The sequence below is a fragment of the Coloeus monedula genome (assembly GCF_965178545.1).
Source record: "Coloeus monedula genome assembly, chromosome: 8".
In the NCBI taxonomy this organism is placed as follows: Eukaryota; Metazoa; Chordata; class Aves; order Passeriformes; family Corvidae; genus Coloeus; species Coloeus monedula.
In genome coordinates, this window is record NC_138788.1 from 9464802 (window position 1) to 9483988 (window position 19187).

At 36.0% G+C, this 19187-nt stretch overlaps 1 protein-coding gene across 3 annotated transcripts in view; it reads left to right on the forward strand.

Annotated features, from left to right (window-relative positions):
- Window positions 1–19187, forward strand: part of BMPR1A (bone morphogenetic protein receptor type 1A) — a 111135-nt gene that overhangs the window by 56431 nt on the left and 35517 nt on the right. Inside the window, exons 4-14 of one of the 3 annotated variants that reach the window (XR_014226613.1) lie at window positions 5765–5927; window positions 7270–7372; window positions 7888–7987; window positions 8799–8898; window positions 9728–9872; window positions 10976–11168; window positions 11556–11853; window positions 12343–12518; window positions 13033–13163; window positions 14240–15665; window positions 18214–19021. Coding sequence is in view for 1 of the 3 variants with exons in the window: in XM_082286181.1 (XP_082142307.1) it covers window positions 5765–5927; window positions 7270–7372; window positions 7888–7987; window positions 8799–8898; window positions 9728–9872; window positions 10976–11168; window positions 11556–11853; window positions 12343–12518; window positions 13033–13163; window positions 14240–14365 (1535 nt within the window). In the remaining 2 variants the exon portion in view is untranslated. Of the gene's footprint in view, window positions 1–5764; window positions 5928–7269; window positions 7373–7887; window positions 7988–8798; window positions 8899–9727; window positions 9873–10975; window positions 11169–11555; window positions 11854–12342; window positions 12519–13032; window positions 13164–14239; window positions 19022–19187 lie in introns of those variants that run through there. The other 2 variants (XR_014226612.1, XM_082286181.1) reach the window with 2 other exon arrangements.

Here is a 19187-nt window from a genome sequence, read left to right on the forward strand (position 1 = left end):
ACTTCCCATGTGGTTCATCACACCTTTGTGTATTCTTCAGAGACACCACAGAAGACCAGCATTTTAATCCTTGTAAATTAGTTGAGTAAAAATGTATTAATAGCACTTGATATGTATAAAGCTTTATTAAAAGTCAAATTTTAAAAGTGTTGATATTAAATATTAAAATGGACTTAAAGTTTCCACAGTTTGTTAGTGAACTAAAAGAAAAAACCTGTTGATTTTATTTCATGCCTCTTAATTACTTTTATTCAAATACTTGATATGGATAAGGTATATATTAAGATATATTTTAAAGCCCTTAAGCATTTTCTCAATTTCAGGTGAAATAGTTATTGAATTTGTATGTATAAACTAATCTGAAACAAAATTCTAAAAGCTATAGAAGGAACTTCCAGTTGTCAGTAGCCAATTCATTACTTGAAAACACTAGTTCTTTTTACTGGTGATTTCCCCTATTAATGGCTGCATCTGTCTTTAAAATATGGGCAGCAACTGTGTTCTTACGAATTTGTCTGATTAAAGTTCTTCCAAGGGATTATTAAAAGTTGATCTGTTTCTTTATTAGAATTTTGCATTTAGTTTTAAGTAACTTTATTCTTTAAAAGTCCATTTAATTTAAGTTAGAATGCAGAGTACTTTTTTAAAGTAAAATACACAAAATTTTCATGTCTCTGGCTTTTATATTGAGTGCATAGGAACAGAATAGTCTTCAGAAGTGACTTGTGGGGAAGGGAAGTGGGTGAAGAGGCTGAGGATTGTGGGTTGGGACGTAGAGGAGGCAGGGGCTGCCTGTCTGTGTTGAACACTGGTATAGCTCCTGGGAGAGCTGGAAGGGCAGGAGAAAGGTTTTAAACCAGTAGTCTGGGAACATGCTATGACTTTTAGGAACCAGTTCTGCTAGGTGGAGCTACCTTTAACATGCCTGGTCTTTCGAGATCACAGCCTTGATATATTATAAAGCACTGTAGGGAGAATGATGGTTAGAATGCCAAACACAGTTAGCAGAAGCATTTAAGATACTTTCTTTGCACTCATAACAATTTTTCTGATTTTTAAAAAAATTTTGTCTTTTAGGAGCAAGTGCTAGTAATTCAAGCTGTGTCAGTTGTACTGAGGTTTAATTCATAACAGAACATGTTAAATCATTATGAAAGTTTGATAAGCAGAAAGGTGAAATGTGCTTACTGGAGTGGGGGATTTTGCAGTATCTGCATCCTAAAGCAAGAAAAAGTAATTTAAAACTACCACATAAAAAATGTCAAGGTATGTCTTTTTCATAAGGGAGGCATATCTAACATAAAGAGCACTGATACAACTTTCATCTTTGATGAAAAGAGCACAGTGTGGGTGAGCCTGAGCGTCAGTACCAGCAGGGAGGCAGGTGAAGGGGCTCTTCTGACAGATTCTTCTTACTTAAATACTGAATTTCTTGGCGTTTACAAGCATGCATCAGAGTAGCTACAAAGAAATGCCTCTAGCACTGTATTTCTGCTAGGACAAATCCCTTTTAAGGATAATGTAGTCTGGAATAGAAATGTTTTTATGGCCAATTTCTGTATTATGAATTTAGAAAGCTATCAAACAACTTTACTGCTATGGGCCATATTGGACCTTTATTTGTGGAGAAAGAAAGGAGACAATTAATTAAAAATTGCAGGTACAATTTGGCTTTTGTATTTGTGTTCTTTCACTTGCTGCTGTCTCTGCATTTCATAGAGCTGGTTTTTTATGAGTTACACAAATCTTTTCTTAGATCAGAAGACTTAATGAAATTATATCTGTCTCCTGGCATTGAGTTGCAACCAGGTTAACTCGGGTTTTAGTGATTAGTAACACTGCAGTGTCACGCACAGTACATTTTTAAGTTTTATCCATATTAATATTCACATTTGAAGCATGCTTTCAAGTAGACTTAGGTTTCTAACCCAGTGGGATTTTTAATATCCTGTGCTTCTTTGAAATACATTTTATAGTCTGAAGTTATTTTCTGGGATTGGAAAAAGTAGTGCTTTGAATAATTTATCTTTTTTGATCAAAGGCTGGATATGATATATTGGCGGGCATTGTTCTATTTTAACAATTTGTTTTATTACTAACTTTTGTAATTTTTATTTATTTTATTAAAATAAAGTTCAATTTTAAACAGAAAACCATTTAAGTGTTGTCGTATCTGTAGCAGTTTTTCACACTTCTAGTAATCTACATTGAATGCAGTGTATGATGGGGCTGAGCAAATGACAAAATCAGAACTTGAAGTCTCATCAGCTTTTTTCTCATCAGCATCTTACACTGTTGCAGTTAAGTGAGGAGAATGGTCCACCATTACTCTGATATTTCACTGAATGTTGTAACTTTGTAATGCAGTAAAATACACCTTACAGAGCAGTTTGCATGTGTAGAAGTCTATGATGCTGTAGCTCCCAAGGCTGGATAAACAGGCCAGAAGTGAGCCAGGATCTTGAATAAGCCCTCCAGTGTGTGATAGTTCATTTGTTGCTCGTGTATATTATTTTGCCACACCAACTCTGTGCAGTTTGCAGGTGGAGGTTAGGAAATAGTGGAAAGGAAGCTTTGCTGTGCCTGAAGTCTCTGGGTGCTGCATTTCAGAGCACAATATATGGCACACATTTGAAGGTTATGTGAGATTTGTGTATGTATGTTTCTTAGCTGTACTGCAGAGTGACAACTGCATGTATCATGGAAAAGAAGAGATTAATTACATCATCAAGTAGTGTAGTGTCACAAGATCCCTAAAACATGATGCTCCCTTTCACTGTTCTGCTCCCAGGGGGAAGATACGGCAGTGTGAATGTCTGAGAGCTGGAGCTCTGGGGGTGAGGAGATAAAGCTTGGAGGAAGATGTTCTTTAGGCCTATCCTTAGCTCTCTCTTGTTCATTTACTCAGTATCTATTAACCAGGAAAAACAGCAGTGAAGCATCTTGTGAGTTCAGGACCTTCATCTGCCCTCTTAACATCTAAGGTGGATGGAAGCCAAGTCTTTCCATGTTTGACTCCCATCCCCATACCTACCAACTTTAAGATGGACACTCACCTGTCTTGAAGTGCTGAGGATGAATTACAGTACTGCAGTAAAGGATACAGTTAGGGATAATATCTAGATGGAGACAATTAAAAATTGTTTCCTGAAGTAATCCCAAGTATCCTCAAAATTTTCCTATTCTTTTCCCTGGATACTTAAACTCCTGTCTATGAAGAGTTCTCTTTACAGTCTTAGAGAGTAAAAATACAAGAGTGATTTTCCCCCCCCCATTCTTTGTGCAGTGCAGGTATTACCTGTAAGATGGAAGCAGGCTGCTATGGAGTTTCACATTACAAAAATAACGAAATTGTAGTCTGTTTGTGCTTTGAATAAAAATCTTTGCCTATAGAAACTGTACAAAAGACAAAGATGCTGTTTCTTTGAGAATACAGTTATCTATTTTGGATTTTATCTGGTATCTACTCTTCATAAATCTTGTAATGCAATCCATCATAATAACTGAAGAGGAGAAATGTATTTCATGTCACTTATAGTATAAAAGGTTGGTATTCTTGTAGTCATGCTTCAGTGTTAGTTTGCAGAGAATTATACTGCTTTAAAAGATGCGAGACCTGCAAAAAATATTGTTCTTTCTGTTCTGAGCTAGGAGAAGCCATGTTTTAAGGGTTTTTTGGATTTCTCCTCTAATAAACTGAAAAAATACTGCATTCAATGATCAGAGTAGGAAAATGGATGAGTGACTGTAAGATGCTGATCATAAAGTGCCATAAAGACTTTTAACATGTGGAATGTCCCTGAAGATAAGGGGCGGGGGGGGGTATAACATCAATTGGGAAAGATGCCATAGTCATTCAACAAAATTAGAAAGACCATATTTGTACATATGCAGTGGCTTTTCCTTTAAATATTAAGTAGAATTACCTGTTTCTCTGAGCAGGTAAGGATCTCTTAAATGCGAATACAGAATGTCCTGTAATGTCTGTAGCACAGTATTAAAATTACCTTTCAGTTTACACTGGGAAGAAATATGTGGAAAGAGAGGGGGGTGGATGGAGGAGCTACTTCATATGTGCAGAATTCCTTTTGGTTAAATCAGAAATACCTACAATCTACTGTTATTCTAGCATTAGATCTTGTTTCTTGTTAACAGTCTGTACATATCAGGACTGTTTAACTTGGGCATTACTGAAATGTTGTTTGAAGACCACATTAAATAAAACACTGCTCTGTGATTTCAGTGTTTGGGTAAATGGTGTATTTCTCAGGATATTCTCTTGGTTGTATCCAAAATACCACAGTTGCATTACTTTGCTGCATTGAACAGTGCACTAGGTGTGCTGTATTAACCAGATGAGGAAATCTGTAAGTCTGCTGTTTTCAGGACAGTAGGATCAAATTTCACAAATATTTAATTGGGCACTTGTCTGAATGACATAGTAGATGTTACAGTAGAGTGATACAGGTGGCTGTATCTGCACAAGGTTTTAATCAAGTTTTTTTGCCCATGTTTTAAGCAAGGTACAACAGGATGCTAATGTTCTCATCACTCAACAGCTCGTGTTTGCTAGGTTTGACAGGAAGCCACACAAATCTGTTGCAAGGGACCATGAGTTTCCTGGTCAGGTTTCTTTTCCTTAGAAAAACTGAAATTTTTATTGTAACCTCCATTTTTTTACTAATAACTGAATTTGTAAAAGCCTCTGCTGGTCCTGACTGGCTGTTGGCTTACCTTGCACACTGAGCCTTACACAGAGCCTTGCTATAATCTGTATAAGTGTGGGTGATAGTTTGTTCACAGCTCTTCTATCTGTATTTTGTTCATACCTGAGGATTCAGAGCCAAGGTGGTGGGCAGAAAGAGACTTCCTGTTGGTAAAATTTTGTATGATAAAGCTGAAGGAGATGGGTCAAGATGTTATCATCTCCTATAGTAATCACATAGCATATTTCAAATGAGGCAGATAATGTTCCTACATTTTTTCTGGATGTACTTCACTAAGAAGAAAACAGATGGATGTTTTCTTCTGAATGCCTACATTCACAAAAGCACTTTCATAATATGAACAAGAGCAAATGATGTTTAACTCTGCTGCTGTTGAGAAACTGAAGGCTACTTGGAACATGATGTAGCCCTGTTTCTATTCTGTGAAAGCTTGTTTGGATGGATGTTCATGTCATTTACTGAAATTTAATTTGCAAACAAGATTTACTTTAGCTGTGTTTTGAAGTACTAATGCATATAGAGATCAAAAAAACCAAGAGATTTTGGAGTTATTACTGCTCTTCCATGAGACTGCGAATCTATAAAAAATTACTTCAGAAAATTAGAAAATTGCATATTAAGTATGTTCAGTCATGCATAAAATTATTCTTGTTGTGGTTATCAAGCCGTCAGCATTTTGGTTTTCTAAACACATGAATGAGAGAAGCTTTCTTCAGAAAACTCTAACCAGTTACACCACTAATTTTCTTCCCTACTTCAAAACGAGAAAATATCTTTCTGTTTATATGGATTATGGTTGGAAGATCTGCTGTTAAGGTACAAAATATTTCAGCTAGGTATTTCTAGAATAAAATTATTAATTCAGATTTCTACCATAATCTTGGGAGAGGAGATTGTCCCAAGGAGACAAAGGAGAGGAGGTTGTTCAATTCTTTATTAATATAATTACTCTGTTGTCATGTTTTGCCTGTAAAACTCTTGAACAGTTATCAAAGAGATGCAAACATTTTTGTTGTTGTTATTTTTTTCATGTCCAGGTCAAAAGCTAGACAGCATGCTTCATGGTACAGGAATGAAGACAAATTCTGACCAAAAGAAACAAGCAAATGGAGTAACACTTGCTCCAGAGGACACCTTACCTTTTCTTAAGTGCTACTGCTCAGGACATTGTCCAGATGATGCTATTAACAACACATGCATGTAAGTGTTGCATTCAGCATAGAGAGGCTCTTTGAAGAGGATCATTTTGGGTTTTGAGAGAGCAAACTACTTTTAGAGGCTGACCAAGGTTCTCTCAGGTGATCTGACCATAATTTATTATGTTCTGTGAGGGCTAAAACTCATGGTCATCTCTGTGTAAACAATACTGTTTTCACCACACCTTAGAACCATTTGCAACTGGTCATTTTAAGTCCAGCAACGGCTTTGAAGGACAGAGGTTTTAAGTAACCCTGTGATATTTTACAACTGGGTGAGTATTAAGTGACCCAAATCTAAGCCTTCTGACACGACCACCTGTTTGCTTATTTCTTCAGCTAGTAGTCACAAAGGTAATGTAAACAACATAGCCATTTCCTGAGAATTCCTCTTGTTACATGTTCAATAGTTACAGACTATGAAGGAAAGGCAGGGGAAAATAAAGAAAAGCCTGTGGACATGTAGAGACAGGAGGGGAGTGACAGGAGGGGAGTTTTCTCTCTGATAGGCATAAGAATCCTAAGACTCATGCACACAGGTTATGTGCTTGCTTAAGGTGGTTTTTTTTCATGTCCTGAAAAGTCCTTGTTTTTCCTTTTTTTCTCTTCATTTGCAATTCCATGTTCAAGGCCCTTCTGTTTCCTTCCTTAAGAATTAATATACACAGTTGAAAACATATTACTTGCTCCTGTACTCTGAGTCTTCACTTTAACATAGTATTCAGTCTCTCGAAGGTGTCACTTGGCAGATAAAGCAGTTTTTATGGAACCCAAGGAGGTAGAATAAACACTGCTGTCTCTTTAAATGTAAACACAGGCAGTAACTTACGAACCGTTTGGAGCTGAGAAAACTTTCCAGTATTTTGTCTTTCAAGCCTCTTGGTATTTATTTATTGGTTTTTATTGCCATCTAGTGTGTGCAGTCAGTATAGGCCTTACTAATTTTTGTCTGACCTAGTAACTGATAGGCCATTATGCTGATAATAAAGCTATTAGTTAAAAACAGTGTCTATGTGCAGGGTATCTTACGGCATTATGCTTTCCATATCTGCATTTCTTTGAATTAATGTAAATAGATTTTTGGTAAACAAAATTATTTCTAAATTTGTTTTCCTTAGTATCTGTGTTGAGGGAATGAATGAATTTTTGTGAAAGAGCATCTGTCTAGTGTTCTACTTGAGAATACTGTGGGAGTCTTTTATTCTCAACCTGGATGGTAACCCCTGTGTTAAAAGAATTTTTATAGAAGTTTTCATTCTAGAATTCTTAATGGGTTCATGGTCAACTAATGCTGCATATTAAATTACAAACATGCTGGTAAAGCACACATGATATGTTTATTCCAGAACTAATGGGCATTGCTTTGCTATCATTGAGGAGGATGAACATGGAGAACCCACGCTTGCTTCTGGCTGCATGAAGTATGAAGGTTCAGACTTCCAGTGCAAGGTGACAAAATGAGATTTATACCAATGCCTTACTTGGTTTCATTTTTATGCCTCTCCCTCTTTTATATGGCATTCTGAAGATGTTTCTAAAGCAAATAGTGCTGCTATGATGAGTATAAGAGAAAAACTTCTAAAGAAATTGGGTTTTTTGTCTTAAGAGCAGTATTTATTTAACATATGATTTAACTGGTTTTGACTAAGCTCAAGACCTTTCCCATGTATGAAATAGCAACTTAAGTAAAAATCATCTATTTCTGTTCAACAAGTAAAAAACGTTCAATGAAATGCTTTTCATGAAATATAAAAAAATGCAAGATCAAATGTAGGCACTCAGAGATTAGATGATGTCTGTCTGCCACTGCAGAGTGATCTCATACATTAAATGGTGTGGTTGAAGTGCCTTCTAAATAAAATAGCTTACACTTTTGTCTGTGCTATGTTGTAGCTGTAGCATCCCCTGCCCTGTCCCCATTTTAGCTTCAAAATCCAAATGTGTATCCAATTCTCCTTCAACAGGACTCGCCTAAAGCACAGTTACGTCGAACGATTGAGTGCTGTCGTACGGATTTCTGCAACCAGGATTTGCAACCAACATTACCACCTCTTGATAGTACAGGTAAACACTTCCTGTATGTTCACACTGCTACTAAGAAATGCTGTGTAGGTTCTGGTTTTCCTGATCAACAGTGGAAGTAAGGAGAAAATATGATTACAGTATTGCACAGATCTGTTTTTTCCCTTATGAAGTAATTTTTATATGAAGCTCTGTACTACACTTCATTTTCTGTTTTCAGTTTTTCTTTTTTTGCCACTTTCAAATTAATCTTTTCCTCCATCAGTCACTCATGGTATTTTTATTCTTGTTTTTAGTGTGCTCATATCTTCATCTACATGTGATATTCTGATCTGTTTTTATTCAGTTTCCACAGTCTGATCTCTTTTAAAAATGTTTTTCTTAATCTCTGCTGTGCTTTTACTATTATGAATGCCATCATAAAAGAAGTATTCTGACCTTGTTAACACCTCTTTATTGCAAACTCATTCTCTTCTTTCTGTTGTTCCCAGTGAAAATAGTTTTGTTTTCATGAGCTTACTCATTCATTGCTAGGCAAGTCATACTGGTTTAACTGTTGCTTTATACCTTCTCAGAATCTTACTGCTCTAAATCCTTAATTTCTATTTCTAACCAGCAAGAGTCAACCAAAACAAACAACTCCAATTTTTTTTTTTTTTTTTTTTTTTTTTTTTTTTTGTTATCATCATCCAAATGAATTTATCTTTGCTTTTCTGATATAAATACTTACTTCAATACACGGTGTATGAAAACATACCTAAATAAACTGTTTACAGTATATGTTTAATTAATAGACTTTGGAAACTCTCCTTTTTTTCTTTCTATTTTTTTCTTTCTTTTTTTTGTCAAATAGATGGACTTTTTGATGGCAGCATTCGTTGGATGGCAGTGTTGATTTCTATGGCAGTCTGCATAATTGTCATGGTCATCTTATTTAGCTGCTTTTGTTACAAGTAAGAAAGCACTTTCTTTATTGGCAACATTTTTAATTTTGCAAATCTGTGTAAACAGAACAGTTACTTTGCAAATGTTCACAGTTAATCATATGTAGATTAGAAACAGTTGTAATTTAATTTCACATTTCTGTGGGTAGCAGTTTCTATCACTAGGTAAAATGAAATGTTCATGGCAGAGAATTTAACTGAATTTGGTCCTTTTCCCTGGCTATAAAGTATTTACAGTTTTGTAAGCTACACAGAACTTTGATGCTATAGCAGCTGGTAAACAGGAATATCTTCGTGCTTTTTGTGCCTTTGGGTGTTCAGTCACTTTCAATAGTTAAATTCCACCTGCTTCTGAGATTTTCTTTTATCTGCTGTGTTTCAAAACTAAGTAATTGTCCAGCTGAGCTATGGCAGTTCATTCAGGTGCTTCTGTCAGCCGCAGCCCTGTGCTGGAGTGGTCACTGTTCTAGCAGGAAAGGTTTCCAAGGAAAGCTGCTTGTCTCAGCCTCAGCTGCCATGGTTCGAGGTTCTGTCTGTTCATTTAAACCAGAATCAGCAATGTTGTCCTGGTAACACTGGCTGAGAGCTGAGTATTAAAAATGCTGGATTTCCATGTAACTCATAATAAACTGACAGACCTGTACATGCATTACAGCAGCTTCTTAACATTAAAAAGCTATGGAAGTTAAATTTCAGAAAAAGAAAAAAGATACAGTAAAATCTGATTCTCTTTTTTCTTTTGAGAAAACTTCTATATTTAAATAGCTCTTCTCCTAGATCAGTTTGTTACATATTTTAAGTGTTTTGGAGTTCAGCTTAACTTCTGTTACTTTTGCAGGCATTACTGTAAGTCGATGGCAAAGAGGCACTGTTATAATCGTGACCTGGAACAAGATGAAGCATTTATTCCAGCTGGGGAGTCATTAAAAGACCTTATTGACCAGTCACAGAGTTCTGGGAGTGGATCAGGACTGCCACTGTTGGTAAATCATAAACTAAGATTTTTCTTCACTGGATTTCTCTCCATCACGTACGAAGTTTGGTTTGTATCTAATGCCTAGAACAAGGCAGTTTGCTCATACAAAATGCTCATTATTTTATATGCCATTATGATGAAAGATGAAGTACAAAGTGAACAAGTTTAAAGCCAATCTTCACATAATTAAAATGAAGTACACAGTTGAACATGTTACAGAATCTGTTGGTGTCAGCGAAATTTAAAGAAAACTTAGAGCCTTCAGCCATTAAGATAAAAATGCAAGAAATGGCTAATACAAGTATCAAATTGAGTGAACTCAGAGGTTTTATTTTCTTAGTTTCCATTGACCATTAAAATAGATTTTGTTTTTATTGACTGATAGAAGTATACAGGGAGACTTCAGAGCAGCCTTCCAGTACCCAAGGGGGCCTACAAGAAAGCCAGAGAGGGACTTCTTACAAGGACATGTAGAGAGATAGGACAAGGGGAAATGGCTTTAAACTGAGAGTAGGTTTAGATGGGATGCAATAGTAGGTTTACATAGGAAGCAATTCTTGACTGAGGATGTTGAGGCACTGAAACAGGTTGCTCACAGAGCTGTGGATGCCCCATCCGTGGCAGTGTTCAAGGCCAGTCTGGATGGGGCTTTGAGCAACCTGTTTTGGTGGAAAGTGTTCCTACCCATGGCAGGGGGGAAGTAGATGATCTTTAAGGTCCTTACCAATCCAAACCATTTTGTGATAGTTGTTCATAGTTTTTTCTTTCACTGTCCCGTATAATACTTGCATAAAAATTAGCCAGTGAGACAGATGACTATTTATAAATCAGAAATAAAATGCAAGAGAACATACCCTTCAATTAGAAGATGAGCTGACTTAAATCTTCTGGGGTTATTTTTATACCTTGGAGGCAGCAATAATGAGTCCAAAATTGAAATAGTGAAAAATTCCATGGAACAAATTTTACAATGGGATCAAAGTTATAACAATCCAAATTTGATAAGTAGCCTGGCCAAGTACTTTTGGTTAACTGCTGTTCTCTCCTCCACCTTATACCTTCTTATTTCTTTTTCTTTTTTTTTCCTAATTATTTTTTTCTCTTCCTTAGGTTCAGCGCACTATTGCCAAACAAATTCAGATGGTGAGGCAAGTTGGAAAAGGACGGTATGGTGAAGTGTGGATGGGCAAATGGAGGGGTGAAAAAGTGGCTGTCAAAGTGTTTTTCACCACAGAAGAAGCCAGCTGGTTCCGAGAAACAGAGATTTACCAAACTGTCCTCATGCGACATGAAAACATCCTTGGTAAGGCAGGAGAGCACAGCTTAGCTTCTGGAGGGGTGGCATGAGGGTGGAGGAGCAGGAGCTCTTAATGGATGGCTTGAGGGGTCTAAGGCAGCTTCTGTGGAATAACCAGATGAGTTTCCCTTAATGTGTGCTAATAAAATGCTACTGAAAGGGTAGAATCTTGGTTGGAAACGTGTCTGCAGTCTCTTTGCTGGGAGGCTGGACTGGTAACCTCATGTACATTAAATAGAATCAGAGCTAGATTCTACATGATTAGTTTTCATAAGGGGACCACATATCTTCTGATACAGTACAAGACATTATATCTGTAGGAATTATTACTAAATCTACTGCATAAAAAATGTATGTGCAAATAAATAGTAACTTGGTTTATACATTCCATAGGTTTCATAGCAGCAGATATTAAAGGCACTGGCTCCTGGACACAGCTTTACTTGATCACGGATTATCATGAAAACGGATCATTGTATGATTTTCTGAAATGCACTACCCTGGACAACAGGGCTCTGCTCAAACTGGCCTATTCTGCTGCGTGTGGCCTGTGCCACCTGCACACGGAAATCTACGGGACACAAGGCAAGCCTGCGATTGCACACAGGGACCTGAAGAGTAAAAACATCTTGATAAAGAAAAACGGAACCTGCTGCATTGCAGACTTGGGTCTTGCAGTCAAGTTCAACAGGTAAGAAATCCTCTCTAATGGGAAAACATTATTGTAATTTTATTTATTTATTTGGCACCAGATACCCAGGTTAAAAGGAAGATGGAATCATTTGGTTGCGTGCTTTCATTTTTTTTTTTAGTTTTGAGAGTAAAATGTTCTCAAATGCTGGTAGACGTCATGATGAAAATTGGTTGTTAAGAAACAATGAAAATATTCTTAGGGAAAATAACAGTTTTGTAGAGGAAATGGAGACTAATTTTTTATTCAAAACTAGCCTTTTATAGTAATGGCAATCATATAAGGTCTTTCATAGGAAATTTGAACAGCATATAGGCAGTTGAAACATAATCGAAGATGTGATATTGTAATGGTATTATTAAATACTGTTTCTTTTATTGGTTTAAGTTCTACAGGGACAGAGAATTGGTTTTTTAGTGATTGTGCCATGCAGTATTTCATACCTTGTAATAGTCCACAATTCAGTAGCTTCCTAATGTTTTCATATAGTGACACAAATGAAGTTGACGTTCCCTTGAACACTAGAGTGGGAACAAAACGTTACATGGCTCCAGAGGTCCTGGATGAGAGCCTGAATAAAAACCATTTCCAGCCGTACATCATGGCTGACATCTACAGTTTTGGGCTGATCATTTGGGAAATGGCTCGGCGCTGTGTCACAGGAGGTAAACTTCTAAATATTCTGTATAAAATCTACTTGGCACTTCCCTCACTTTAGCAATGCTTCACCAGGAAATAATATAATTAGCTTGCTGTATTATCAGGCTTGTATTCTTTAAAAGCAGTAGTAATAGTCTGACATATATTTTTGTGACTCATCCTGGCTTTTCTTTTGCTCTTCTTTTGTATCCTTATACATCTTCACCTGTATTCTTCTTCCATCTTACATTTCTGTGTGCTTCTTTGTAGCATGTAGTGGATTAGAAAAAGCCAAATTCAGCATTTGGTATCAAAATCAAAGGCACTACAAGGAATTATTGTAGCTACTAAAGTTAATAATCATAATATTGGAGCTTTTATGATTGTTGTAGTGAAATTTTTAGATTTTTACACAGTAAAACAGTGTGGTGAGCTTAACTTGGCACAAAGTTAATTTTTGTTCCTGGCTAAGGAAATCCTAGAGTAGATACATAGATTTATTTCTTTTAATTGTTCTTAATCTTTCACAATTATCTCCAGGTATTGTTGAAGAGTATCAGTTGCCATATTATGACATGGTGCCAAATGATCCATCCTATGAGGACATGAGAGAAGTGGTGTGTGTCAAACGCCTACGCCCAGTGGTGTCGAACAGATGGAACAGTGATGAAGTGAGTGTGCAGAGAGGGAAAGCTTCTTCAGTTTGTTCATTAATATAGGAGGGTATTTTAGTTTAATAAATACTAAAATGTTGTAAAGTAGGGACTGCATTCAGATATTCTGGTACTTTGAAAACCTCACAGCAATAATAGGAGAAAGACATGATTGAGATCGATTCAAAATACTGTATTTTTTAATGTATCTTTTCAGTGGTCTGAGGGGAAGATATCCTTAATCAGCATCCAAGTGTATGAATACTGCTCTACTTGAGATCATCTATTTTAGATAGTGGAATATTTTCAGAGTTTTAATTAGAGCTAAAACTTAAAAGAATTTTTAATTGGCTTTATTAGTCTTCATGTATATAGCTTATTGGTTTGTGGCATAAGATATTTCATGAAAGATGAAGCAGTTCCTTTGTGGATTTCCCCTTTCCTTTTTTCCTTTTTTACTGTTACATCCCAGTACAATCTGTGATGTAACTAAAGTATTTTCATTTAGATGTGTTTTTAAAGGGCCACAGCTTGAACACAGTAAATAAGACATAACTATTTCACATAGCAAATTAAATATGCCATATCCATTCTTCACAGAGTCCTTGACTTCCTCTATGAATTCCCAGTTTTCTCCTTTTTTTTTTTTTTTTTTTTTTGTGGACTGCTGACTGTTGAACTGTTGCCACACCTTCGTTTTCCCTGAAGGAATTTGCTATGGTTTCCTGTCATATACATGGAAATTTTTCTGTTTATTGCTACCATGTTTGTACCACTGTTCATGAGTTGTACTGAGAATATCTAGTAATGCATCATTGGGAAACTAAATCTACACTTTCATTAGATGCAGCTACTGTAATACTAGGCAGTGAGAGGGAGGGAAGAGGAGGATTGGCATGTGGGTATTGGGTTTGGGGTTTTTTCCTTCAGTAGATCTCTTTAATAGTTTTCTACCAACAATTCTGCAGAAAATTTGGAAGTTGCACATTTTTGGACTTGAAAGTTCTATAATTTGAGCTTAACAGTGAACCAAAACGATACACTTTGGATGTAGCAGTTGTTACAATAGTGTTCCTTTGCTTTTCCTTTTGCAGTGTTTAAGAGCAATATTGAAGTTGATGTCTGAGTGCTGGGCTCATAATCCTGCCTCAAGGCTCACTGCCTTGAGGATCAAGAAGACACTTGCCAAGATGGTGGAATCACAAGACGTAAAGATTTGACATAGGAAATTGACTTTGGAGAGCAAAGCTGGACTCCCTAGATCTTTTCACTCAAATGTGGGTGAGGAAGATAGAAATAGAAAAGAGGAAATAACTGAGATTCAGTATATTTTCTCAGCACACTTCTACAGGCTGCTAATTAAATCTTTCAGTACTTCCTAGACCGTGATACTGAGAGCCTCTACACACTACGTGCTACATATATGGACAGCCTTGAGAAAATACACATTTTGTTTTGGTTTGAGCTGCATTGAGACTTCTATCATACTTAGTGAGTCTCCAGTAAAACTCTGGGTACTGAATTGAATGTTCAGATTACAGTGCTTTCTGTGAAAGCCTAACAAGCTATATGGATTCAACAGAGATGGAGAATATAAGCTTTTTTTTTTTTTTTTTTGCCTTCTACCTGATAAAACCTAGTCAGTCCGTACCAAGTTTTGGTGAAACAGCCTGTAGGTTATGAATCTGTTTGTGATACTACTCTGTTTAACAGTTCTTTATGCCTTTATGTGTGTGCCAGGATTATTTTGCTGTCATTTGGAATATATAAGAAACCATTTAAATGAACAAAGTTTTATGGTCAGGGCTCCATGCATTTTGTGGCTCCACAATCAGAGATTTGCTACAGAATCCTTTGCCATTAAGTTATCTTCAGAAATCTCAGTTTTAATTTTTTTTCTGGTTTTGTTTTGGTCATGAGGACAACTGCAAAAATGTGAACCATTGATCAGTTAAGGAACGCCTACCTAAATCTGTAAGGAGCTTGAAACAATCTCTTCTAGAGTTGTAGGCTGCCTTGGTCATCTCACTTGCAGTCTAGAAAGAGCTCCATAACTGGATCTCTGAAATTTGTCATATTTTTTCACAGTGCCACATGCAACCAGCATTTTTGCCATAAAATGCTTTACATCTTAGCAGAAAGACCAATGACAATGTGTTTTGCCTTCCTGCTGTTTTGGGACTCACTTGATAGGTGTCTGTCATGCTCTGAACTTCTTTCCACAAAGGAGGGGATTTGTCAGCTGTAGCAATGTGCTCTTTCATCATTTGACAAAACTAGGCAGAAGGTGAGTTTTGCAAGGCTTGAGAACAGGTCTGGTTTACAGAAGAGGGAAGGCAGGAAGCTCTGAGTGCTCTGAAGATTAGAGAATGCAATAAAGGTCAAGACCAGGAGAACTGAGTACGTGAACTGCTGAAGATCAGACACAGCATGCAGAAGATTTGGAGCTGGGTTGCTCTGATGTAGACGCAGGAGGCCACATCTGTGGGCCACTTAGTGGAAGTGAAGATTTGAGACAAGGTAAATCAGTGGGTGTTTTAAGTTCTAGTTAAGTTTGGGAGGAATGGCATTGAAATTAATTCATGAAGATATACAGTAAACTAGCGGAATTGCAAAACTTGGTTTTATTGTGCCAACTGTGTCACCTGCACAAGAAACTGAAGTTCCCCCATTTTCACCACTGACCCACACAAGTTGGTTACAAGCCAGAACCCTCCATGAGGTTACTCAAGGCAGAATTATTGATTTATAACTCCTTTGGCACTTCTACTTGGAAGTTAGAAAATAGTACCATGACTCAAGCTGAAGCTTCAAAGCATGAATCATCTGAAGATTGAACACACAGTATTGGAACCATTGAATCTATTTGATAATTTAAGTGCCTATAACTTTGTACTGTAAATCTTGTTCTAGATAACTTTAAAAAGGGAAGTTATTTATACAGTGTGTTTTGTGCTTTAGTTAAAAAAAGAAACAAAACAAGAAATACCTACTCCTAGGTACATGCACACACACACATGCCATAGTTGAGATTTGAAGAAAAAAGTTAAGAATAATACCAAAATTGATGAAAAATGTTAAAACTTCAGATTGATTTATGCCAGATTATTTGTTGTCTTGAAATATTTACATGGAGATTGTTTTGATGTGTTTAAATTTCCCTTGAAAATACAACTGATAGAAACAATGTAACACAGAAGTAATGTGATTTGTGAACAATTACAACCTTCTAGCATGTTACTTTTTTGTTTTAATCCTGTAGTTCCCATAATGTAAATGGTCAGGCAAAAGATTGCAGTATTTTTATTTTCTATTGTGATGTACAGACTTTATTTAACAGTTCTACATATTTTATAGAAAACTAGCTATTTCGAGGGACTTTTTTTTTTTTTAAATAAAGTCATTACTTTTGTTTAGTAATGCCTTTAAGTATTAATATGTATCTGGCTGAGAAGTTCATAGGTATGTCAACTTTAACTTATTTGAAAACAGCAAGAGATATATAATATTGTGCCACATTCCTCATGATAAAGGGCTTTTAAAAAAAAAAGTTTCTCCGTCCATTGCCAAGAAATATATGATGATTTTGAAATTGTCAATCATGTCTTCGCGCATAATTTTTGCACAGGTAGTTGGAAACTTTTTGGTATAAGCCAAAAAAAGTAAGGGATAAGCTTTGTTTTTCCTTCTCTAGAATTTTTATCAATAAGAAGGAAAAAATGTTTATCTAGGTACCCTGCTAGCTTAAACTTTCAAAGCATGGAGGTCTGTTTAAATTAACCCCGTCCTATGTAGAATATGCTGTCATTTCTTTTGGAAGTTGCCACATCATTATTAGCTGTAGACATGTTTTGTGAAGATTTTTTTAGTTCATTTTTCCCGAGTCTTCAGGAAACCTCTGCTGGAAGTATGAATTTCAATAATTTGTAAATTTTCATGTATTTTCTTTTCCATTGTTTAGGTATTTGCAAGGCAATAGGATGGTTAGACACCTTAGGACCTAAATTGATTTACACGTTTACTTTAATGTAGAGGGAGCCGACTGCCACAAAGATGATTTTTCAAGAGGGAAAAAAAAAAATCTTTTTTTGCCTTAAACCTAATTTTTCAGCACTTCAGTTACTCTGTTCATACTCAAACATATCATGCATGTGTAATTTTTACTGCACTGAAAAGGAGCTTCCTTGATTCCGATACTCAACAAAATGTTAACGCTAAAGGGTGTCTGTACTGGTACTTTAACAATCATTTGGGAAAAATAAATGTGCTCAAAGCCAGCCCATTAATTTTTACATAATTAAGCATAGTTAATGCAGACTCCAAAGGTAAGTTTAATGCAATCCTGTTGAGTTCAGAAGCCTTTATGGTCAGAGAGGGTAATAGGATCCTTTTATTTGACTGTGATTAATCTCATTTTGTTGGTCAAAATCTTAAGCATTTGTCATCCAAAAAGATACCCTCCGAAACTGGCAAATGTGTTTTCATTTTTTTTTTTTTTAAATACAAAAATAACTGTGTGGAAAATACCTTGGGGAGTATCAAGACTGTGCCTTGGAACTTCTTAAACAGTCATATGGAGGGATTTTTTTGTGTTTATTTAACCTGTTCCATGTGATTTTAGTTAGATGGAAATAATTGGAGTTACTTCATTCTTATTGTTACACCAACTAAAAGGAAAGTTTTTGTGTTCCTGGTAACTTGTAAGTTCCACCAGAAATGTGATATTCCTGCAGAGAAAATTAGGCTTTGAGTTTATTCTGAGTTTTAATTAATGTAATTTTTCCTCAAGAAACAGTTTTCCCAATATCCATCACTTTTTCCCAATTATTTTCTTAAGTAGTCTCTTTTGAAGTCCTGAATGAAATGTAAAATTAATATTTTAAGTTACCTCCATAGTAGTCTAGAATCAAATTTTAGATCTTGATCTAAATGACCATTTGAATGTGTTTATAAAACAAATCATTTGGATACATTTCATCTCCTCTCTCTTAACAGACTGTATTTTAATGGTCCAAAGTGTTTGAAGAGCAGAGATATAAAGTTAAAAAACATTCTTTTGCTATTGCAGGTATTTTTAAAGGGAAGTTACATGCTCGTCTTCTTTGGAATACTAGAATGATTTAGCCTTTCCTCACTCTCCTGACAGTGCCTCTGAGTCAAGTCTGTATCCCGTGCCCACAATCTTTGTCCAAGTAGGGGTGATGTCTAAAAGCAGCTGGCAGTGTTGCACAGTACAGTGCTTTATGGAGCCATGGTGCTCAGCCTTGGTTGTACAGCAGAAGTAGAGGGCACATTACTTCTGGGTTTTTGACAAATCTAATGTAATTGTTGCTTTGTAATATTTTACTGTTTAATGCAATTATAGAAGCCCACATCATGTAGTGACATTTGTGCTCTGACATGACATGCCCAAAATGAAATGTACTATATTGTATACAAGAAGAATAAATAACATTGTAGTTAACCTAGAGAAGATGTAAATAAAATATGAAAGAAGAGTGGAACAAGACAAATGGTCACACTCTTGTGTGTGTTATATGCCAGAAGTGTAGAATACTACTTTAAAAATGTAACACACTAATGTATTTTGTACAGCATCTGCTTTAGAAGGTGCCTTATTGAGTTTACCATGAATTGCTTGTTCTGTACACAGATTATGTCCAATGTATCATTTTTAAGTAAATAACCTTATTTTAGTACACATTAGTAATGTGTTTTGTTACTATAAGATTTTGCCTTAAAAATGTAAATGACTTGGAAATCATAATACTGTAACTGAATAATTCCCTACTTTTTCATACCTCGTTTATGGTTTTTTTCTCCCCACAGTCTCTCAATAAGTTGTTAATTATTGCTTTTATTGTTCAATGGTGTTGAGAATTATTTGGTGCTCTCTTAAGTTCAGACTCTTTATTCCTTGCACTGAATTTGGGTGCAACAGTAAAAAAGTGTGTCTTTCTCCTGATTTTTATCCCTGTGTTACAGCAAAGCCAGAAGCCAGCCAAAATCAAATACTTTTATTTGAACATATGCAAGTTCACT